General features: G+C 52.2%; 1 protein-coding gene across 1 annotated transcript; it reads left to right on the top strand.

Annotated features, from left to right (window-relative positions):
• Positions 1 to 1,422: 1,422 nt before the first annotated feature.
• Meltf (melanotransferrin) lies at positions 1,423 to 21,809 on the top strand. The gene is made up of 15 exons (XM_026379207.2): positions 1,423 to 1,471; positions 3,208 to 3,362; positions 4,376 to 4,475; positions 6,320 to 6,502; positions 7,562 to 7,718; positions 9,050 to 9,117; positions 11,627 to 11,814; positions 12,404 to 12,584; positions 13,236 to 13,387; positions 15,252 to 15,348; positions 16,916 to 17,110; positions 17,937 to 18,093; positions 18,181 to 18,248; positions 19,461 to 19,648; positions 21,576 to 21,809. The coding sequence occupies exons 1-15, from the start codon at positions 1,423 to 1,425 to the stop codon at positions 21,807 to 21,809; spliced, it is 2,172 nt and encodes a 723-aa protein (XP_026234992.2).
• Positions 21,810 to 23,918: the final 2,109 nt, after the last annotated feature.

Genomic DNA, 23,918 nt, shown 5'->3' with positions numbered 1-23,918 from the left:
TCCCAGTGGATCCAGCTTCCACAGCTCATGCATGCCTCCAGAGCAGACAGGAGGGGAAGGAGAGTGTCAGAGCCATCATCATCTACCTTTTACATATGGGGAAACAAGCCCAAAGAGGGGTGAGTCAGTAATAAGAAAGAGCTCAGGTCTACTGAGGACCAGCACATATTCCTTCTACTCATCATCTTAGTGTGAGGCAAAGCAGCTGCTTGGTGGCCCAGTTGGAGGGGTGAGAGCTTCCTTCCTCAGGGTGCAGAGCAGTCTCAAAGGTAGACAAACCAGACCCAGGGTCCCTTCCCTCTCACTCATCAGTGTTCATGTTACCCATATCCTCTTCCTTTGGCAAAGAAATAGGGTCTCATTTCTGAGCACTTGTGAGAGGTAATAATAAAAGGTGAGGACATAGTTGGAGGCAGGTAACAATCCCTGCAGTCCATTTTCCACATCCCCATCAAACAGAACCTCAGCTCTGGTTTGCCAACAATAGTGATTCTCAAACTTTACTGTGCACCAGAACAAAAAAAAAAAAAAAAACAGCTTGGTGGCCCCAGAGTCTGTGATCAGGGTTCAGAGGTAGGGCTCGAGAATTTGCATTTCCAACACATTTGGTCAGTGGCAGAGCTGTAACTAGAACCCAGGTGACCCTAATGTTGGTGCTCTGGGGATCTGCTATGAGAGCCACTTGCCTAGCAAAAGAGCCCACCCTTTCCTCCCTCACCCTCTTTCCTTTCTTCCTCCCCTTCCTTTGGCCTTTTCTTCTTCCTCCTCCTATTCTTCTTAGATCCTCTTCCCATCTTTCAAATCATGACGGAAGGAGCTAGCTCTGCTGGGGACCTGGGCTCTAGTTCCAGTTATGCCACTGACTAATGTGTGACCGGGGGTGAGTCACTACCCCTCTCTAGGCCGAGCAAAGGCAGTCACCCAGACTGTGAAGTCCCCTCCACGGCCAGGACCATATCTGCCAGGGTTCATCTCTATATCCCCAGATCCTTTGAGCCGTATGTGTTTGAAGGGAGGCCTCCCTGGATTCTAATCTCTTCTTCCTTCCAAATCGGAACTGTCCCTTTCCAGTTAGACATGATGTTTGAGGTCTTTCTAGGGGATGGTCTGGAAGGCGGGGGTAGCTTGTTCAGGGGAAGGAGCCAGGTCCGCGGCTTCAGACCCTGCCCTCGCACGGGTCGAGGTCCCCCAGCAGGAGGCGCCAGAGTGAAAGCCAAGGCCAAATTGGTCAGCCCAGGTGTCCAGTCCGGGGCTGGGAGGCGGGGCGGGATGCTGCGCCCCAGAGGCGTGGACATCACCGACGCGCGCTGGGGCCGCACTTAAGTAGCTGGGGCCAGGGCGAGGAAGGAAGGAGCGAGCAATCCCGGTTGCTGCTGATCTTCTCGGACCCGGACCCAGACCCAACCCGACCTAGTCTGCGCCATGTGGGGCTGGAGCGTGGCTCTGTGGCTCTTGCTGGCTCTGCGCACTGGTGAGGCCCTGGCGCCGGGAGGTGAGAGCAGGCGCCCCGGCGGGGGTCCCAAAAGCGCTCCAGCCCTTCGGGGCCGGGAGCCTTTCGGGGCCGGGAGCCATGAAACGCGTCCTGAGCCCACGTCCCCGAGGGCGGGAGAGTAGGCAAAGCGCGAGGCGCAGGTCGGTGAGGACGGCAGGGGTCTCCCACCGTTGGGGCAGACCTGGCAGTCCGGATGGCTTCTTGGAGGAGGCGGCCTCGAACCTGGCCTTGGAAAAAGGGACTCTCCAGACTTGCCAAAGAGGCGCCTGGGGGAGAGCCTCAGGGTGTCCCGGAGGAGGGCCCCCAGGATGGCTGCTCCTGACAGGCGTGGAAACTCAGGCAAGGTTTGGGGACCAAAGCAGCCTTATTTCCAGAGCCCCCCAGGGGAGGGTGTGTATTTAGAGGGATTGATTGGCAGGAGGGCGTGGGAAGCCGCCTGGGAGACTGCACCCCCACTCTGCGAAGATGGGTCTTCTCGCCTCAGCACCCAAGGGACTCAGGGCCTGAGACTGGGTTAAGTCAGGTGGGAACTTCAGGAGCAGGGATCGCTGGGCGGTGACTGCGGAGGGGCTGGAGTTCACATCACTGCTCATTCTTCATCAGTCCAAAAATTAACCCGCCTCCCATCCCTCTTCTGGACTCCGCGGTTGACCGGACTCCAGGTGAGGGAGGGTTTGGGAGTTTGGACCTGCAGGGAAGAGTAGGACTGTCGACCTTCCTAGGTGGCCATAGGTCAGGAGAGGGGGAGGCCGTGCAGGCAGCTACAGTGTTGATGCTTGAAATAGGGATTGGACAGCATAGGCTGCCACAAGAGGAGGACTTGGCTTTGGGGCAGAGAGAATTGAACCCCAACCCGGAGCATAGACCTCTAAGGAGTCTGACTGGGGAGGTGAACAGTGGAGGAGTCCAGGTTTGCAAAATTATCAACCTCAGGGGAGCCTGGCACCCCTTCCTCTGGGGCCCTGCTGGGAGCTCTGAGTCTCTGACCTGGTCAGATCAAAGGGCCCAAGTGCAAGTCTTCTGAAGACCTGTGTGTCCTGGGCTCTGCACACAGATTACTTCCAACATAAGGTAAGTTTTCTCATCTCTTCTCAGAAGAGGAAACAGGCCTAGCGAGGTCAAATATTTCCTGAAGTCACCAGTTATAGGGGCAGGAACTTGAACCCAACCTGCTGATTCCTCAGCCTTCCCTCTTGTGTCCCAGGGTCTGAACTGCAGCCAAGAACACAGACACTCAAGAGAAGGAGCCAGGCTTCTCTGGGACAGCCCACCACAGCCACCTGTTCTCAGGCACATGCCCCTGTTCAGGAGGGCCCAGGGACACTGCTGAGGGAAGAACCCCAGGCCAGTACCCTCTTCTTGGAGGCCTGGAAAAGGGCAGAACTTGCCAAGTCACAGAGCCTGCTGGGGCTTCCCAGGCAGTGCTGCTTCTTCCCTCCAGCCTCCGCCTCCACCTAGGCAGGTGGAGGGAGGTGGGGCAGCTGCTCAGCTGTCCTGGGAGACCTTTCACTCCTCAGTAATGGGTCAGGTTCTGAGCTGCCCCATCTGTCAATGTCCCTGATTAGGAGGCCCTGAGCACACCTTGCCCTGTCTCTGTACCCTGTGGGAGGGCAAGACTGTTGAAGGGGACTGGCTATCTGGACTGAGGCTGGAGCCATTTAGGGCACTTGGATGGGCCACGTTGGGAGCTAGACCTCACTGTCTCCTGCCTCCAGTGCTCGGCCAAGTCGAGGTCCGATGGTGCACCACATCAGATCCAGAGCAGCAGAAGTGCAGCGACATGAGCAAGGCCTTCCAGGAAGCAGGCATCCAGCCCTCCCTCCTCTGCATCCAGGGCATCTCTGCTGACCACTGTGTCCAGCTCATCACGGTGAGGCCTCTCCCCCGCCACCCCGCCCTGCTCCTGCCACCACTGGCCTAGACAAGAGGGCTCTGACTCAGGAGGAGTGCACAGCACAAGAGCCTCATTCACTGGGAAAGGGGCCGTCGTCCCTCTGCCAGGGCTGGGCGATAGGATCTCTTGAGTTTCCCGGCAACAAGGGTCAGTTTGTTTCCTCCCAGCCCAGGCCAGGCTGGAGGCCGAGGGAGGGTGTCTGTTCAGATGGGTGCTGCTGGAGAAAGGTGTCTGAGAGGCAGGGCTTCCCTTCCACAAGGCCCCTGCCTGCATGGGGACACCACCCACATAGGGGTGGGGGCAGACAGCAGTGACCTTTCTGCAGTGACCTTTCATGGTGGTTACTTGCTGCCATGGAACTTTCCACAGTGACACTCCTTGGCGAGGAGTGTTCCCACTAAACTGGCACTGGTGGTCTTCAGAGGCAGCACAGGATTGGGAGGGACATTGTAGACCTCCATGAAGCCAAGGCCTTGGGTCAGGCTCCACTGTGAGGGCAGACACCAGTTACACTGAATCCTAATCTCATCCCTTCTTCCCGTAACACGATGACAGTGCACTTTCATTCATGTTTAAAGATAAAAAGGGGGAAAAAAAAAAGAGGGCATCTATGGGATTCAGTCTCCATAGACTATTTGAGAGGAAAAACCTAAGAACAGGGCTGAGAAATAGGAAAGTAAGGAAGATTCACTTTTTACAACTTGGCACTTTGTATTATCTGATTTTTTTTTTTTTACTGCGGGCATCTATTATGATATGCTAAAATAAACAGTGAATATTTTTTAAAATAGCAAGAGTTAGAAAAATAAGGTGAATCTTCAGCCTGATAAAGGGGAAGAGCCCTGGGCCCCTCCAGATTGGGATAGACAAAAAGCACAGCACACATCTCCAGGACTTTTCAAGTGTCCCTAGGCCACCTGGAGGCGTTCCTGAGTTCCTCATGAAAGGCCAGTTGGGCAGGACTGGGTGACCTGCATGTTTCTTACTAGGCCCAGGAGGCTGACGCCATCACTCTGGATGGAGGAGCCATCTATGAAGCGGGGAAGGAGTACGGCCTGAAGCCTGTGGTCGGCGAAGTGTATGATCAAGGTACAGGACAGAGTGAGAGAGAGAGCAAGGCCCCCACCCAGAAGTCAACTCACAAGTCTGGGCTGGCTGACCCTGCAGCCTCTGAGCTGGCCATTAGACCTATCCATAAAGCAGTCCTGGGTCCCAGGCTGACAGACCCTCTGGCAAGCCCCTAGCTCACTCTTGAAGCCCCTGGGCAAGAAAGCCAGGGACACAGAGGGTTGACCTGAGTCCTTCCTCATGGGGAGTCCAGTTCCCCTAACTTTTGCCACCAAACCTGGTGCAGTGGGGGGCGTGGAGCTGAATGAATGATTACCTGTATGACCAAGGTTTTGGTGATGCTCAGCTACCCGAACACATCATGGCTCTCTGTGGGAGGCAGCGTGGACAGGTGGAAGAGGAACCACAGAGCCCAACGGACCAGGAGCACATTGGGAGGAGCTTTGTGAGCTCCTTTACCCCATCCCTGCCTCTCACAGCAGATCTGCCCTCAGCTCACCCTGCCTTGGCATCTCCCCACCACCTCTGCCTGTTCAATGTCTAACTACTGTCAGAGTCAGTGAGGTGGTCACCTCCCCCAGGAGCTTCCCAGAGCCCCTCTCACCCTTGCTAAGGGCCTCTCTTCCCTTCCTTGTGATTCCCCAAGGAGGACCTAGTTCTCATCTTTGTGTACCCCTGGTACTCTACACAGGGTCTCACTAGCTAGGTACTTGTTGAACTGATTGTCACATGACAACACATAGTCCAGTTCTGCTTTCCCTGGAAGTCAGACTGAACACACTCTTCCTCTTCTGTTCAATACCTCCATTGAGCACCTACTGCATAGGAAGCAAGAGACCTTGCTTCTGTTGCAGAGAACAGGAGTGAGACAGGGAACAAATAGGCAGCAAAAACTGCAGTGACCCAGGTGGCAGGTACAGTGAAGAAAAGGAAGGGCCACGAGAGGAGAAGTGAGGGGCATGGGGAAACCTACAAAATAGGGCAAACGAGGGTTCTCCATGGAGGTGACATTTAAGCTGAGACCTGACAATGATCCCAGGTAGGCAAGAGCCTGGTAGGTCTAGGATCTGGAAGGAAAGGGAGGATGGGTGAGTCAGGGGTGGTGTTGGACAGCACTGCTTGAGTTGGCAGGAGCCAGACTCAGGAGAGGGACAGGGGGCCATTGGGTCATCAGTCCCCACAGATGAGTCACCTGTGTCTTATCTGATCGGTCCCTTCTGGGCCACTCTTGGCCCAGGAAAATATTACAAGGCTATAGAGACTCACACAGCCCCCCCATGGCCATTCAGGGTCTTAAGTGACTTGGGACCACATTGCTAGTACTTTCTGTGTCTCTGTCTCTTTCTCCCTGTCTCTCCCCTCATCACTAGGACATTGCTTTTCCCAAAACCAGGAAGCCCCTGCCCTGCTCCCCCTGACCCTCCCAGCCATCTTCTCCCCATAACCACCACATCCTTCCTTCAAGCCCACCATGTTCTTCTCAGGACCTAGGTTTTTGGAAAGCAAAAGACATGCAGGCTACTTCTGCTTTCTGTCCAGCTACAGAGCTGGACACATGCACAAATGCAGCCGCAGCCCAGCGCCAGCTGGCTTGGGAAGGAAAAGTAGGGGGGATACGGTGAATGAATTATTGTCTTGGGATAGATACTATCTCGTGAGGCTGGAGGAAGGCAAGGTCTCGTGAGAAGACATGGATCGGGCCCTCTTGCTCTCTCTATAATCCAGTGCCATCCACATGCCCATGTACACACATGTGCTCCACACCTGCACACCCACGCTATTCCCACAACCTTCCCAGCAGAGTGGCACTGTGGCCATCTTGAGGCTTTTCCCTTGCCACCCTCACTCCTCTACCTCCCTCCTAGAGGTTGGGACCTCCTATTATGCTGTGGCTGTAGTCAGGAGGAACTTCAATGTGACCATCAACACCCTGAAAGGAGTGAAGTCCTGCCACACGGGCATCAACCGGACAGTGGGCTGGAATGTGCCTGTGGGCTACCTGGTGGAGAGCGGCCGCCTCTCAGTGATGGGCTGCGACGTGCTCAAAGGTAAGGACTCAAGGCTCGTCACAGGGTGCCTGGGTGTCCCCTCCTTCCCTGCCGCGTAGTCTGTGGAATCACCACCTCCACTCTGCTGGCCAGCCCTGTGAGGCTGCCATTTGTGTTTCTTCACTTATTGGCCCCTATAGTATGTGGCTTTCACTCACTTGTCATGGTGGCCCACATGACAGCTAAGCACAGGTCTAGCCCACAGTAGGGAGGCGTGAGTCACCAAGGAGTGGCTGCCACTGGTACAGACTTGGTGCAGGTCACCAGAAGCATGAAGGATCAGAAACACTATATTTTCAGGACCCAAGCTCCTGATTTGCACCCAGAAAGCTCCCAAGTGGCTTAAGAGTCCAGCCAGCTGTTAACCCAGCACAACCCCTGCCTGGGAGCCCAGACTCTCAGATGGTGGCCAGGTGTGGGTGGCTTGTCTGTCACAGGGCATGTTTATCTACTCCTCTGGGAGGACAAAGAGAGAAGACCAAGATGGCACTCATCCTGGCTGAGGGTCATGGCTTGCCTGGCACAGTGCAGGAAGTAGGGCATCCTCCCTTGTCACAGGACAAATATTTGTGAAGGGAATGAACCTGGGGCCTAAGTGCTGGCAGGGCCCCAAACAACATCCAAGTCAGCAGAGCTAACCTCTTCACTGCAAGGCTCCTTCTCAGCTCCTCTCCTCCCACCATGATTTGAGAAGTGTTGTCTGTCCCCGGGACAGTACTTGTTAAGTCACAACCCCCTTCATTAACCACACGTACGGATTTGGAAATGATATTTAGTTGTCCTGTGTGGACATTGGTGAGTAAATGTTGTACTCCTCTGGGAACTTTTAAACAGCAACAGTCCCACCCGGTTGCACATTGCCAAATGTCCTGGACCCAGTGTGAGAATCACTGATCTCATCCACTTCTCCAGTTTTACTCAGGCCGAAGCGAGAGGGTGAGACAATTCTCAGAAGCATCCAGACGAGGGGCTCCATGTAGAGCACCCCCACCACAAAACAGCCTGAGTCTGTAGAAAGTGCAGCCTGCCAAGTAACCTCTTTCTGCTCTATTTCCACAGCTGTCAGTGACTATTTTGGGGGCAGCTGCGTCCCAGGAGCAGGAGAAACCAGATATTCGGAGTCTCTCTGTCGACTCTGCCGGGGTGACACCTCTGGGGAGGGTGTGTGTGACAAGAGCCCCCTGGAGAGATACTATGACTACAGTGGAGCCTTCCGGTGAGGGTGCCTAGAGAGGGACAGGGAGGGAAGCTGAGTCGGAGGTGGAGGGAAAACATTTTGCCCAGAGAGGCCACACGGGGAGTGGCAGTGTATCAAAGCATCCTTTATACAGTTCTGTGCCGTGCCCTGGTTTGTTTATTAACATCAAACCAGAATGTGCCAGGCTGGATTTGCTCATAAAGTCAACATGTTTGATGTATTTAGAGAAGGGAGGGCTCAGAGAAAGGAAAATGGAAAAAGCCACCCTTTGGCTACTCTGGGACCCCATTCTGGTTTCTCCCACCAGCAGGGAGGGCCATGGGGTGGGGGAGTACAGCTGGACACTTTGTCTGGTCCCTTCTCTGCAGCTAGTTCAGGCTGGTACTTTGGATGACCATGGACCCCAAAGAGTATAACAGCTCATAGTTCAATTGTATTTGTCTCCAAATGAGAGGATGGAATGGAAACCTAAGCATTTCTAGCTGCCAATCCTCAGTGTCTGCACCTGGAGCAGGGGTATCTGCTGGTCCCCATACCCAGGAGGTGGCCTGGGTGAATGCAGATTTTGCACAGAAAAGAAAACACCCCTCCCCGCCTCCTCCATGTCCTGGGCTGCCTGCCTCTTAGAGTCCTCTGCTCTTTCCTGGTCAAATTCCTGCCTATTTTCTGGCTGTAGAGAACCAAGTAGTTGCCAGGCATGGTGGTGCACACCTGTAATCTCAGCAGCTCGGGAGGCTGAGACAGGAGGATTGTGAGTTCAAAGCCAGACTCAGCAAAAGCAAGACATTAAGCAACTCAGTGAGACCCTGTCTCTAAATAAAATGCAAAAATCGGGATGGGGATGTGGCTCAGTGGTTGAGTGGCCCTGAGTTGAATCCCCAGTACAAAAAAAAAAAAAAATAGAGAGAACCAAGTAGTCCCTTTTCCTAGCAGGCCCTGACCTGCCTCCCACACTGGGCATTTTTATATAGATTACTGTGTCAAGGTCACTTCTACTCAGGATTTTTTGGTATGGTGTGAGAAGATCTTCTAGTCATATTCCCTGCTTCAGCAGGATCATATTCAGGATGCATATGATTATAAAGAATCTTTCCTCCTCATGGCGACCCCATAGGGAGCTGCTTTCTCATCCCCACTTGACAGATGATAGGGCGAGGAAGGGTCCACAACTTGGCAAAACCACACAGTCAGCAAGCCAGGGAGCTGGATCCCGGGACTGCTGGACTAGGAAATGTGTGCCCCAGGGCCACCCCTGCAGCCCAGGCTACACCTCCAACAGTGGATATGGGTGGGACCCAGGGGCTGAGGGGAGAATGGCCCCACCCAGGATCATGGTTTCTCCTCCACAGGTGTGTGGCAGAAAAGGCAGGGGACGTGGCCTTCGTGAAGCACAGCACTGTGCTGGAGAACACCGATGGTGAGTAAGTAAGGCCCAGGCTGCCTGAGGTGGGCCCCAGATGGTACCAGATGCTCAATGCTGCTTGAGTCTCTGGGTGACCTTGGACCAGTCCTGTGATCTCTGAACCTTAGCACTCCTATCTGCAGAAAGGAAGTTCATTTCATCAAAGGTCTCCCACGTGCTCTGCAGGGTGAGGGGCCAGTGAGTAGCGAGAGGAGGCTCTGATTTGTATGTGGCATTAGGTTCCTTCCGTTTCAACTTGATAATCGGTGTCTGCCTTTTTAAAGATGGTTTCATGAGAGTTCATCCACTGTCCCTTCTGGCATTTTTCTCCCATTTCCTGAAAAGCCATTCCTTGTCCCCCTGGGCAAGGTCTTATTTAAGATAGGTTGTTATGTATATGAGTCAGCTTTTACGCTACTGTGACTAAAAGACCTGACCAGAACAACTGTAGAGGAGAAAAAGTTTATTTGAGAACTCACGGTTTCAGAGGTCTCAGTCCATAGACAGTGGGCTCCATTCCTCGGGACTCAAGGTGGGCAGGACAACATGGCAGAAGAGTGTGGAGGAAAGAAGTGGCTCACTTGATGATCTGAAAGCAGAGAGAGGACTCCACTGGCCAGATACAAATTATATACCTCAAAGGCACAATCCCAGTACCTAGGCAGGTGGTACATGCCTGTAATCCTTGTGGTTCAGGAGGCTGAAGCAGGATGATCATAAGTTCAAGGCAAACCTTAGCAACTTAGTGAGGCCTTGAGCAATGTAGCAAGAACCTATCTCCAAGTAAAATATAAAAAGGTCTAGGGATGCGACTGAGTGGTTATGCGCCCCTGGTACCCAAAACAAAAAAAGGTTGATGTTATGTGTTGGTCCATTATATAGTTGTCATTTAAAATTTTTCTTAATTTTGAAATAACTGAGTTTTAGAAAAGTTGCTAGAATAATTCAAAGTACTCCCATCTATTCTTCACCCAGATTCCAGCTTTCAGAGTTTGGTCACATTTGATCTATCATGTGTGGCAGACAGTACATTTGCCTGTGTCATACCCTTGAAAACTTTAGGACACATCTCCTAAGAATAAGGAGGTGTATACCTAGCATGAAATCAAATCAGGAAATGTACCATTGATGTACTGTTACCTAATCTGCAATCGATATTCCAGATTCACCAATTGTCCCAACTCTGTCTTTTGTAGCAATTTTTTCAGATCCACAACCTATCTGTGTGTGATCACTTGTGGTATTTAGATATTGGAGCTCTTCAATTTCCTTGATCCTAGGACAGGATGTTTATGGAAAAAAATTGACAACAGCAAATGAGTGGAATTGACATAAATGTCTAAAGTAGTAAAGTAATATAACTTTGTCCCTCATAGATGAGAAACAAGAGTAATCAATGGAAGTACACAAATGGCACCTTTATCTTGTAGGAAAGCAAATGACACCACAGAGATCTATGCAAAGGTTTTGCAGCAATTTAGAAACAGAAATGTTGGAGAGTGCAGGGAGAGATTTGCACCGAGTAACAAGAGTGTCACAGACAAAAAAAAAAAAAACATTTCTAGAGTTTTCCTGTTGTTTGGGGGTGTTATTTTTAAATCACTTTGGAATGACAGTTTTTATGACCCCACAAATTATCTGTTCCTTCCTATTTCCTAGCAGCAGTTCACCTCTGGTTGTAAATTTAAAAGTCAAAAAAATATTGTTATGTAGGACTATCTGTGGCTTAGTTCTGTGCCTAATATTGGTCAACCTTCCTTCTTAATATTGATTTTCAGTGTTGATGTTACTATTTCAAATAAATCTTTTTTTTTTGTCAGTACTGGGGTTTGAACCTATCCAGGTGTACTCTACACCTACATGGAGCTACACCCCCAGCCCTTTTTATTTTTTATTTTGAGACAGGGTCTTACTAAGTTACCCAGGCTGGTCTTGAATTTGTAATCCTCCTGCCTCAGGTCACAGGTGTATACCACCAGGCCCAACAGAAAATAAATAAGTTTTGTGGAAAGTTTCTAATAGTATAGAAAAAATACTTTATAGAGACAAATGGGGGGGGGGCTAGAAAAAAGAACTTAAAGGAAATAGACCAAAATATTAGTAATTGGGGTTGCGGGTAAGGCTCTGGCGTATGGTTCTGGGTAGATTTTGTTAGGGTGTGTTCTCACCATGTTCCCTGCTCCCTGTCCCCTGGCCTCTGCCTTCTTGGTACATTTATCTCTCTCATCCTGAGCTTCTCTTATTTTCTTACTCTTTTTATCTTTAATAAGTAGTCTTATGTATACGTGTTGTATTGCCGTTAGATTTGTTAAATCCGATTTATTAGTAGAAACTGGTAAGAGGTAGAAACTATAAGCAAACACACACAGACCATGTAGACACCAGGTCCTGGAGGTGCACCCTAAGCTGGCCCCTAAACAGCCCTGTGGTGCTGTTTCTCACCTCCATAACACCTCGCCCCCAGGCTTCCTCTCCTGTCCCTCCTAGGACAGGAGGTGGCTCACCAGCCTTCCCATCTTCACAGGGAAAACTCTGCCCTCCTGGGGCCAGACGCTGCTGTCCAAGGACTTTGAGCTGCTATGCAGAGACGGCAGCCGAGCCGACGTCACTGAATGGAGGCGATGCCACCTGGCTCGGGTGCCTGCACACGCTGTGGTTGTCCGGGCTGACATGGACGGGGGCCTCATCTTCAGGTTGCTCAATGAAGGCCAGGTGAGATGAGGCACCCCACCCCTCAAAGCCTCCCAGCTGGTGCTGGGTCTTCTCTCCCACAGTGTGGGAGGCAGGAGGTCTGGCCAGACAGGGACACAGGGAGCCTCAGGCATCCCTCAGAGAAAACTCCTTGTGCCTATGCCTCTGAAGATCAAAATCAGAACACATGAGCAAATGAGCCAAAGGACGAGTCCAGTTCCTTTCAGAGTTTGACGCTGATTGCTGAAGAATGCTTTGCTGAAACCTCTGCTTCTGACAGCCATACACTCCCAACTCTAGGGTGCACCCCGTGGTATCTGGTTTCACCCCATTCACATGGCAGCTGCCCAGCCATTGCTTGTCCCCAGTACTGACCCAACCTAGACCAAGTTGTGCAAAGGGTGGGATGCGACAAGGCAGATGAACTGAATGGACACCCAGAACTAGAGGAGCACAGAAGAAGGAGAGTTCTTCTTCTTGGGGAGGCCCTGAAGGGGAGGGGGGCCTCGCCTGGCCCTCATAGAAGGAGAAGGAGGTGGTGTCTGAGCTGGGGAAGGAAGAGTGTGGCCTGGCAGCACCCTTTTCACCCCCACACCCACCTTTGACACAGCGTCTCTTCAGCCATGAGGGCAGCAGCTTCCAGATGTTCAGCTCTGAGGCCTATGGTCAGAAGAACCTGCTGTTCAAGGACTCTACCACGGAGCTCGTGCCCATCGCCACTCAGACCTATGAGGCATGGCTGGGCCGCGAGTACCTGCATGCCATGAAGGGTCTGCTCTGTGACCCCAACCGTAAGTCCCTGTCCTTACTCCTGCCAGCTCCACCCCAGCCTGACTGGCATGGCAGGGTCTCTGAGGTGGGTAGGCAGGGGAGGACACTCACCTGGGAGACCTGCCATATGCCTGTGGCCCCTATGGGAGCTGGTCACTTCTAGTTCTCTGCCTCTGGGGCTAGTGGGGGAAGCGTCTCTGTGGTTATTGGACCTCTGGACCCTGGAAAGCCCACCTGCTCCAGGAGGCAGGATCCCAGCCATTAGGGTCAGTCTTAGGGCCATTGAGTTCTGTCAGTTCTGCCCCCACAACCTCTCCTTCCTCCTCCCTTTGTCCACCCCATGGCTTCAGCCCTGTCTCTGGCATTGCCTGGAGTATTGCAGTAGTCTACAAATGGGCTTCGTCTCTCCAGTCCCTGACCCTATCAGCCCTCCCCCATCCAGGGAAATGGTGGCCAGACACTCAGATACATGGCAGCCATGGTCTGCCTCAAGCTTCTCACTGCCCCATGGAAGAGGCAGTTCACCCCTTCCTGTGTGAGGAAGTGGGGTCAGATGGTTAAATAACGTAACCTGGACACGCAGCTAACAAGAGAAAGGCCCAGAGTTTCCCTTGGGTCTGACTTCAAGCTCTTCCCACTGAACACCAGCGCCCACACGCCCACCCACACAGGGATGCCCCACTACCTGCGCTGGTGCGTGCTCTCCACACCCGAGATCCAGAAGTGTGGTGACATGGCGGTGGCCTTCAGCCGGCAGAGGCTCAAGCCTGAGATCCAGTGTGTGTCGGCCCAGTCTCCCCAGCACTGCATGGAGCAGATCCAGGTGTGCCACAGTGGGTCAGGTGGGCATGTGGTGGTTTTGCCTTAGCAGCCCCCCAGCCCCATGCTGCCTGGGGAGGAAGACATCTCCTGAGAGAAGGCCACAGAGAAAGCAGTGAAGGAGGATCACAGTGGGCCAGGAATAGACCTGTGGTCTTGGGCAAGTCCCTTCCCCTTCTTTAGTCTCAGTTTCCCCCTGTGCACAATAGGTGAAAGCAACAGACACTCAGAAATATATTTCGTATCAATCATTGTCTGGTGCACAAAAACCTTTTTCAGATAGAAATATGTGTAAACTTTAGATATGAATTGAAACAACACTTGATGTTTTCTACTGTATTTTATTTTAGTCTCTTTTTCTTTTAATGCCTGCCAAGACCCATTCCACTAATACATTCGCACCTGCACTCTGAGATCCCATTCTGCTCTTATTCTCTTTGCTTCTTTGCTTGGAGACTGAGGCCAGAAGGCAGAGAGGAACCCAGGTCCCTGCAGCCAGGGAGGACATTCTACTGTGATCACAGGTGTCTAGTCTTGAGCCCTTTGAACTCTTCCTGTTTTAAGGGCAAGGGGTTAGAGGCTGATAGGGCAGTCCCTGAGCACAGGTCACAGCTCCCCAGGTGTGCCCTCCCTGCCCAGGCCAGAGAAGAACATTGCCTAGAAAGTCAAGAAAAGGAGCATGGGCAGGAATAAAAGGGGCCACCTGGCTCACACCGGGTCACCACTGACACCGGGTAACCACTGAATCCCTACAAGCATCCTTGGGGTGGGAATGGTCATTAGCCCCATTCACAGGTCTGGAGATGGGGGCTGAGAGAGGCTGAGGAAGTACCTTGCCCAAGATCACCAGCTCAGATATGGAGAAGCCACTCTGCCTAGGGCCTGCAGGAAGTTCGTGTCTGCAGAGCTGAGCTCATCCGTGTGCAGTGCAGATGGAAGAGGCACCTCAGCTGGAATTGATGAAAGGGGGACTGGGGACTTTATTTCCAGATGCCTTTCCCAGGGCCCCAGAGCAGTTAGAGAAGTGGGAAGAGGCTTCCTTTAGGCAGGAGCCTCCTCTCCGTGGCTGCAGAGGGCCAATGGGTTGCCCAGGACTGCGGGAAGAGGAGCAAAGGTCAGGGTTCCTCGGAACCCAGTAAGATGCTCAAAGATCCTGAGTTCTAGTTTCCAAGGCTCTCAGGGGTGGCATCCAGTGTGGCTCTTATCTCTATTTCCTGTGCCACTGCAGTGACCCAAGGAAGGGACCCTCACTCAGGCAGGATCCTGGGCTGTGGGGGTCCAGGTTCTGTGTCCGCCCTGAAAACGCAGTAGGTGAGAGAAAGTCTATGTGAGGGGAGAGGGGCCCGTAGAGGTGTACCCTTCAGGCTTGAAATGTAGTGCCACTGCTGCTGCTCACTAGTACTTCATGCCTCTGGGCCTAAAGGTGTGGGCCACCTTCCTGGGCTGCTGGGGTCCTTCTATTGCCTGGCCTTATCCCCTTCCCTTGGGGTTATTCAGGCTACTATGGATTACCAGCTACCCCTTAGCAGGTCCTGGGGCCACCTGCCAAGAGGCTTCAGATGGACCAAAGGGGTGGGCTACAGGTGACCTGGGGGGCTCCCAGAGGGTCTGAGGGAAGAGGGCCCTGAACCCTTCTATCTGTCTCCTACAAGGGGCTTGGTGTCTCAACCCTGGAGCCTCTCCCACAGGCCCTAAGACTGCAGTCACCTAAGACCTGGTCATTCTCCCATTTGCACATGCATTTGACTGAAGTGTCTTACAATCACACTGTGTCAGCCCTTGGCCGGGTGCTGAGACACCTCAGGTTATCCGTGGAGTACCCACACCTAGCAAGAAGGCAGGGATGGTGATCTCTCTGTCCCCTGTAGGCTGGGAACATTGATGCTGTGACCTTGAGGGGCGAGGACATTTACACATCAGGGAAGGTGTATGGCCTGGTCCCCGCGGCTGGGGAACTCTACTCTGGTGAGTGTGGTGCCAGCCATCTGGCTTCCGCTGGGTGGTGGTTGATGTCTTTATAAAAATGAAAATTTGCCCCTCAGCATTTTCAGAAGCTCCAACTCTCCCTAGTGCCTCTGTCCCTAGGCTGGGTGTCTCTGTCACCAGGGAAATCCCTCCTGCCATGGCCTGGTTTCCCCATCTATACGATGAACATCTCTATGGGATCAGCAAATTTTTTTCAAAAAATTTTTATTCTGATTTAATATATGTGACAGCAGAATGCATTAAAATTCATATTACACATCTAGAACACAGTTTTTCATGTCTCTGGTTGTACACAAAGTAGAGTCACACCATTCATGTCTTCATACATGTACTTTTGGTAATGATGTCCACCTCATTCCACTGTCATTTCTAACCCCATGCCCCCTCCTTTTCCCTCCCACCCCTCTGCCCTATCTAGAGCTCATCTATTCCTCCCATGCTCCCCCTCCCTACCCCTCTATGAATCAGTCTCCTTATATCAGAGAAAATATTCAGCATTTGGGTTTTGGGGATTGGCTAATTTCACTTAGCATTATTTTCTCTAACTCCATCCATTTACCTGCAAATGCCATGATTTTATTCTCTTTTATTGCTGAGTCATATTTCATTTTTGTGTATATATGCCACATTTCTTTTTATCCATTTATCTATTGAAGGGCATCTAGGTTGGTTCCACAGTTTAGCTATTGTGAATTGTGCTGCTATAAACATTGATGTGGCTGTGTCCCTGTAGTATGCTGTTTTTAAGTCCTTTGGATATAGACCGAGGAGAGGGATAGCTGGATCAAATGGTGGTTCCATTCCTGGTTTTTTAAGGAATCTCCATACTGCTTTCCATGTTGGCTGCACCAGTTTGCAGTCCCACCAGCAACGTATGAGTGTTCAGCAAACTTTTTGCAAAGAGTCAGAGACTTTAGTCTCTGTTGAATATTCTTTTTCCTTTAAAACACTCAATTAATAAATATTTTAAAAATTGTTAGCTTGCAAGCCAGGCTATAAAAATACAGGACACCATGGCATTTGCTGATTTTGAACATCCTCGGCCCCTCCCTGCCCTGACTATGGAGGCCCACAGAAGTGACACTCAGGATCCCCCCTTGTAGGCTCATTCACACCTTCTCAGTGGGCTAGGCTTGGCCTTGGCCTCTGTCCTATTAAGTGATGACCATGGGGCCTTTCGTCCTTTCCACCTGGCTGTGAAAAATCTCTGGGTTTAGAGAAAATGCTTCAACCCTCAGCTGTGCCTCCAATTTTCTCCCAGTAGGTGAGAAAAGTACCACCTGGGTGTGAGGAAAGAAGGAAAGTGCTTTGAGTGGGGGCTGTTGGGGTGGGTGGGGTCCAGACTGAAGAGTGAGCCACACAGGCTGCTGGACAGGCTGCTGGACGGCCTTGGGTTGGTCATCCCTGAGCCTGCAGAGACCCAGGGCGATCACAGCTCTCAAGCAGAGAAACAGGAAGCAGGAAGCGACAAGTTTAAGGACACACCCGTGGGGATTGGTCCTGACTCTGATAGGAGACCCCTCGTGAGATGTCCCTGTCCTTTCAGAGGCAGACAGGAGCAGTTCATACTTCGTGGTGGCTGTGGTGAGGCGGGACAGCTCCAACGCCTTCACCTTGGACGAGCTGCGTGGCAAGCGCTCCTGCCACTCAGGCTTCGGCAGCCCAGCAGGCTGGGACGTGCCAGTGGGCGCCCTCATCCAGAGAGGCTTCATCAGGCCTCAGCACTGTGACATCCTTACAGGTACTGCCCTCCAAGAGACACAGACTTGGGAACTCTTCTTTGACACTGGATGGGAAGGCCACCAGCCTGAGGGTCCTCTTGAAGGCAGCCCTGAGAGATTTCCCCTTCCTCCTTGATATGGTTCTGGCTATAGGGAAAGCTGGGAGCTATGCCTGATGTCATGCACAGTATTTATGGCTTCCTGGTGGCTCTGTGGACGCTGCCCAGGTACCCTCTGTCCACCACTGACCTGAGTAGAACTAACTCTATGGGTATGTGTGTGTACACACATGTATCTGGACCTAGTTTGTCACCAGCTGGTCATATAGGGTTTTACCCATCACCCAGCAGTCCCTAGGCATCTGGGATGCCCAGTGGAAAGTGGCCAGGCTCCACAGAAGTGCCCAAGAATCCACACAAGTGCTAAGATGGGGAAGACACATTTGCCAAGCACCCCCCATATGCCAGGCACGAAGCCGCTCTTCTTGGTGTGAAATCATGTGATAATTCATGGTGGAAGGAAAGTCGTGGGAAGCCAGCAAGATCCTTGGACAGACTAGCTACAGACCTCTGTCCTGGCTGGTAACAGGAAAAATAAACTCATTGCATTTTTTTTTTCTAACTACCTATGGAATCACTCAGAGGGCATTCTGGTCCGCAGCTCCCTCTTTCAGACAGCTGGGCACTTGCTTCAATAGGAAAAGAAAAGCATATGAGGCAGTGAGTCTCCTATCCCTGAGAGAGTTTAAGCACAGGTTGGTGCAGATCTGTGGGGGAGCAATCCACCCACCGCCCTGGCTATCTTTCTGCCATGGCCCTTCATCTCGGCCCTTCCCCTCTCCTCCAGCGGTGAGTGAGTTCTTCAATGCCAGCTGCGTGCCTGTGAACAACCCCAAGAACTATCCTTCCTCTCTGTGTGCCCTCTGTGTGGGGGACGAGCAGGGCCGCAACAAGTGTGTGGGCAACAGCCAGGAGCGGTACTACGGTGACAGTGGCGCCTTCAGGTACGCAGTGGCAGCCAGCAGGTGGCCTGGGGACAGCACAAAGGCTGGAACCATCTCCTGACCCCCGCTCTGCCCTCTGTGTGGCAGATGCCTGGTGGAGAATGCAGGGGACGTTGCCTTCGTTAAGCACACGACTGTCTTTGACAACACAAACGGTATGTGAAGGGGCTGGGACCAGAGCAGGGGACGAGTAGAGGGGCTGTCCCGTCCAGCCCAATCCAGTCTCTGTGTTTGGGACCCGAACAGCAGCTGGGAGAGCTTGAGTCTAGAAGGCTCTGCCCATAGGCGCCTAGGAGTCCCGAGGACCACAAGGTAAGAAGGAACCTCAGTCTCACATCCAGGTGTCAGGGCACTTGATGATCTTGCTGATCTGGGATCAACTCCATATTCCACTAAAGTGTCGACACTTTATCTCAGTCGGCTTGGAGACCTGCTCTCGGGGTGTTATTAAGCAGTGCTGAGGCACGTGGGTGGGGTGACAGGGGCCTTTCCACAGTCTATTCACATTAGCATCTGGTCTTTGGTCCTTAGCAGGGTGGTGCCCCAAGCAGGGAAAAAGTCCCCCCTCTGGCTTTGAGCCACACCAAGGCAGGGCCACCCCAGACACACACATGGGCAGCTCTTACACTGGAATCACCTTCCCTGCTTCCACCTGAGAAAAGAGCTCAGCATCACTCTTCCCCAAGGTCCCCTAAACCTCCACTTGAGGTTCTTTCACAGTGAGGGCTTCTTAACTTGCATGGCCCCCACTCAGTAAGAGGACCTGTGATCTCTGGGGTGACTGGAGGCTGTTTCCCCAAAACCCAGTGCTCGTACTTTCTGCCTACCCTGCAGTGTCCCAGGCTTTGAAATCCCAAACACTGTGGGCTTAGTCATGTCCACTGTCTCCTGACATCTCTTCTCCAAGACTCAGCCCAGAAAGGCACAGAGGCCACTCAGAAAGGACACTGGGATTGATCAAGGGGAAGCAAGACACACAGGGAAAAATATCAGTCTTTTAAAACTCAGATCCCACTGGCCTTTAGAGGTCATCAAGGTGGCAGGACTGTTTGTCTCAACAGAGCCAGGGAAGGCTCCAGGCCCCGAGCCTACCTTCCACCCAGAATACTTGGGACCATCCTCTAGGAGGAGGGAGCCATGTTCCCAGCACAAGCCACCAGCTCTGCCTGGTCCCCATAACAGAAGCTCCTGCTAATCATATTTACCCAGTGGGCTTTGTTACTCTGGTAATAGAGTAGAGGACTTGGAGAACGGAAAGGATTGTGGAACTGGCCAGATATTGCCACCTCTGCTCAGCAAAGGGTCTCAGACTGGGAGGAGAGTGGCCTCTTCCCCAAACTTCTCCCTGTCCTGTGCTCCTCCCTCAGGCCATAATTCCGAGCCCTGGGCCGCTGCGCTGAAGTGGCAGGAGTATGAGCTGCTGTGCCCCAACGGGGCCCGGGCTGAGGCCAACCAGTATGAAGCCTGCAACTTGGCGCAGATACCATCCCATGCTGTCATGGTGCGGCCAGACACCAACATCTTCACTGTGTACGGACTGCTGGACAAGGCCCAGGTAAGCCCTGGACATTCCTCCAGCAACTATCCTATTTCCTGCATCATTAATTTTTCCTTTTCAACTGGACCATTCTTATCAACATCTCTGTGGCAGATGCCTGGTGGAGAATGCCGGGGACATTGCCTTCGTTCATAACACATTTGTATTTGTTATTCTTTTTGCCATCTGTAAAAATCAAACTAACCCTCTTGGTCTCACAGGCTCTTATAACCCACTCCCTTTGAGAGCAGAACTCCTCTAAAGGGTTACCTCTATTCTGGAGTCATCAATCCTCTCCTTCAGTTCTCTCTTAAGAATGGAGACTACTCCAGACAGACCCTACCATGGCCCTCAAGCTGTCCTTGTCAAAATCACAGTGACCTGTGTTACTAAATCCAGCAGCTGCTTCTCGATCCTTATTGTGCCTGACTTCCCTGTAACACTGGCTACAGCTCCCTCCTCCTGAAAATTCAAGTCCCTCCCCTAGAAGGGGGTCCAAGGTCCCCACACCTGCCTGGCTCTCCTCCCACCTCTCTGGCCTCTCCTTCCCAATTCCTCTCCTGGTTCCTGCTCACCTCCCTGGCATGTAAATAAGGATGTAAATAAGTCCTAAGCCCTCTTCTCTGTCTACACTTATCCCCTCATTAATCTCATCTTGCCTCATGTCGTTAACGACCATCTGTACACAGATGGTTCCTAAATGTACATCCTCAGCCCTGATTTCAATCCCATCTTTCCATCCCAAACTGACATGGTTAACATGCCTACTTGCTACTTCCCTCTGTATTTCTAACAGGCATCTCCAACTGATCAAGTCCAAGGGTGAACCCTCCTTCCTCCTCCAGTTGCCTGCTTCAGTTAACAGCAACTGTTGTCTTTCCATTTCCTCAGAAGTCATCTCTGACTTGTCCATCCACAGTTTGTTACTTCCAAAATGCATCTAGATTTTGAGCCTAGCTGTCCAAGGAGCCCCTGGTTTCAAACCTCCAACCCTCTTCCCTCCTCCATTGATTTAGGCGGAAACGGTGCTCTCTGCCCACCAGCACCACGGAATTCCAGAGACACTGGCTCTTCAGGCCTGTTCCCAAACTAAAATTTTATGTTCTCCACTTGTCTTCCCCATGGAGTCCCTCCATTCCAGGAGTTCCTTACTCCAGGCCTGTGGGCTTTCCCTGGAGTCCCTAAACCCTCTGAAGTAAGGTGGAAAGAATTCTGTGCACATGTATTTTTCTGGAAAGAAGGCCGACAGCTCTCATCAGATCTTCAAGAGGATCTGAGTCCCCTCAAAAAAAGATTGATAGCCACTTACTTCTCCTTCCCCCTTTGATTATATTTATCAGCTGACAGACATTTATGCCTAATCTCCAGATGTCCTTTATTCATGTGTTTATAGGTTCTCACACTACTTCTGGTCTTCTTAATAGCTCTTTCAGGCTGTTCACAGCACATTCAATGCAAGGATTCCCAGCAAGGAATTGAATAGCAGCACCATTGCCTGGACACTGGAGAAGGGGAGTTGATTAGTGAAAATATCCTCAACTCACCTATTATTTTATTACCGGTGACAATCTTGATGAGATTATTTTGGTTTGTAGGAAAAGATAACCCTAAGATACATCAAGAAAACAGTATCCAAAAAGTTGAAATATGCTGAGCAAGCTTAGCAAAAATTTAGTAATCTGATCCACACCATAGCTCATTTCTGGGTCTTCTTGCTTCTGTTCTTCATCCAATAAGTGGTCTGGTGTAACTTCTTGAACCACTATCTTAAGGTGATTCCTCTAGACATAGATTTTCCCAAGCCCCTTCCATGACAGAGGCCCATAAGTGGTCAAGCTGATGGCTTCAAATCAGAATCTTGGTACCCTGAAGTTACTTGCTCTTTGGGTCTCCTGTAACCCTCTGTAAGCCTGGATAAAAAGTTGGTTGCTTGCGGTGCTTCCAGGACCTGTTTGGAGACGACCACAATGCAAACGGGTTCAAAATGTTTGACTCCTCCAAATACCATGGCCAAGACCTGCTTTTCAAGGATGCTACAATCCGGGCAGTGCCTGTAGGGGAGAAAACCTCATACCTTGACTGGCTGGGGCCTGACTACGTGGCAGCTCTGGAAGGGATGCTGTCTCAGCAGTGCTCCGGCACAGGTAGGGCCCTGTCACATCCCCCTGGCATTACTTAGACCCTTTCACCCTAAAACCTTGAGAGCTGAGGGCACTCTAGGCTCAGGCCAGCCTGTGTTTCACCTACCATTCAGGGGAAGAGTTCTGGGAGGGTCTAAACAGGGAAACTGCAGACAATTCTGGCAGGAACTGGCCATGTCACTCAAATAGCCCTGGATAATGAACATAAATGCTAAAAAGGATATTCCAAAGAGGATCTGAGGTAACGACATACATATTCATGTAGTATAATTTGGACGGGAATGAATATGTACAGAAACCAAGAGAACGGATAATTGTAAAAGGGTAGATAGAAAGAGTGGGCTGGAGCGAGCCGAGCACCCAGAAACCCGGCCGCCCACAGTCCTGCGTGCAAGCAGACGGGCGATGCCAGGGCTTCCAGGTCTTCCTGATCCCAACTGTCCCTTCTTCCCCAGCGGCTGCCCAGCCCCCAGGTCCCCAGCTGCCACTGCTGCTGCCGCTCTTTACTGGCCTCCTCCTGCACGCCCTCTGAGCGCCACTCGGGCCAGCTGGCCTCGCGACCTGCTGGGAACCGCAGCCGAGGCCAGTCTGTGCAGGGCCTTGGCTGACACTGTCCCGAGAAGCGTCGCGCGCTGGAGAGGAACGGGAGGAACCACGCACAGAGCTCCCCAGAACTCCTGCTCTGACCCAACGAGAAGTTTCTGGAATGGAGATGAAGGCTAAGGCAAAGCCCCCTCCCTCCCGCGGAGCCACCCGCCCCCAGCCGCCTGGCCCTGGCCACCTGAGGCGGCTGGCCCGATGCCCAGTCACGCCGCCCAAGCTGGCAGCGCCTCCCTGCCAACCTGCAGCCTCCCACCTGGAGCCGGTGGCTGGCTGCGGAGAAGGCCGGTCGCCAAGGAAACCGCTGAGCCCGGCTTCCCACGCGGCCCTCAGCTGCGCGGCGGCCTGGGGACCTGAGAGCGCCTGCTGGGCCAGCTGCCCAGAGGACTCTGCGCCTCGGCCCCTGCTCCCGCGGGCACCACCTCCTTCCCATACTTCTGAACGAGCCGCTGGTCGCCTCAGCCTTTTGTTCTTGTCTTCTGAGGCGCCAGTGGGCGTGTGGGCAGCTGATTCTGCACGGCCCTGGAGGGAGAGCAGAGCTGGACTGTAGGGGTGACACCCTCAAGGGACCCTCAGAAGAAGGAAATGCTTCTCAGTAAGGGATTAGTTGGTGGGGGGCTTGATGCAGGTTTTGGGGCTGTAATCCTGCCTAAAAACACATCTGTTGGTGAATCCAGTTCCATCCCAAGGCAAAGCCCATCAGATGGAATCCACTCCTGAGTTTCCTCTTCTGGGCTCAGTCTCAGATTATCTTCTCTCCCTGCCCCACTGTGGTTCCCCTAACCCCTCAGCCTATTTCTGGACACCTGACGCTGCTGTTTACTACAAAATGAAGGAGCAGGATGCGGCCCAGGTAGCCCACAGGGGGAGACCCTCTGAAGAACAGGGTGAGGACCTGCCACTCTCTCACCCTAGTAAGCTCCATCTTCTCCCTTAACTTTGTACCTATGGGGTCCAGGGCCCATCCGCTCCAAAGAAAGGGTTCTCAATTTCTGACCCCTGTGAGAGTAAGCAGAAAGAGTGTGGAGAGGGTCCTGTCTCCACTCCACTTTGCCATGGTTCTCTGAGGAGCCAGAAAAAGTTTTCCAGAACTTCAAGCTTACTCTGAATTTTGCTCCCTGAAAAAAAGAAAAAAAAAGAAAAGAAAAAAGGAAGAAGAAACGAGAGCAAACAGCTCTCCTCAGCAGACTGAGAGCCGGCGTGGGCCTGGAGCTATTTGTATCCTGGTCTGCGGGGGCCTTGGGGATGCTGATGACAGGCCAGGTTCCTGGTGGTTCGCCCCCACCTGTGGGCGCTGGGCTTATCCCTTACATGTCTCAGCAGTGAAGAAGGCCCTGGCAGCATCCTGGTTATAGCCACACCATCCTGGGGAGTCCTGGCCACCATGCTAGGGTAGCCCTTGTCCGCTGCAAGAGGCCAGAAGGAGCTAGGCCTCCTACCTTGGTAACCTCTTCACTGGAGAGAGAGTGTGATTCTTCTTAGATGATTGTTTGATTTTTTTTTTTAAGGGAACTTTGTGCAGTGAGAAGTCTATGTCTCTGTGGCTA

This window comes from Urocitellus parryii, chromosome 2, assembly GCF_045843805.1.
Source record: "Urocitellus parryii isolate mUroPar1 chromosome 2, mUroPar1.hap1, whole genome shotgun sequence".
Classification (NCBI taxonomy): Eukaryota; Metazoa; Chordata; class Mammalia; order Rodentia; family Sciuridae; genus Urocitellus; species Urocitellus parryii.
Note: the sequence above shows the minus strand (reverse complement) of the source record. Positions and strands in the feature narration are given on the sequence as shown.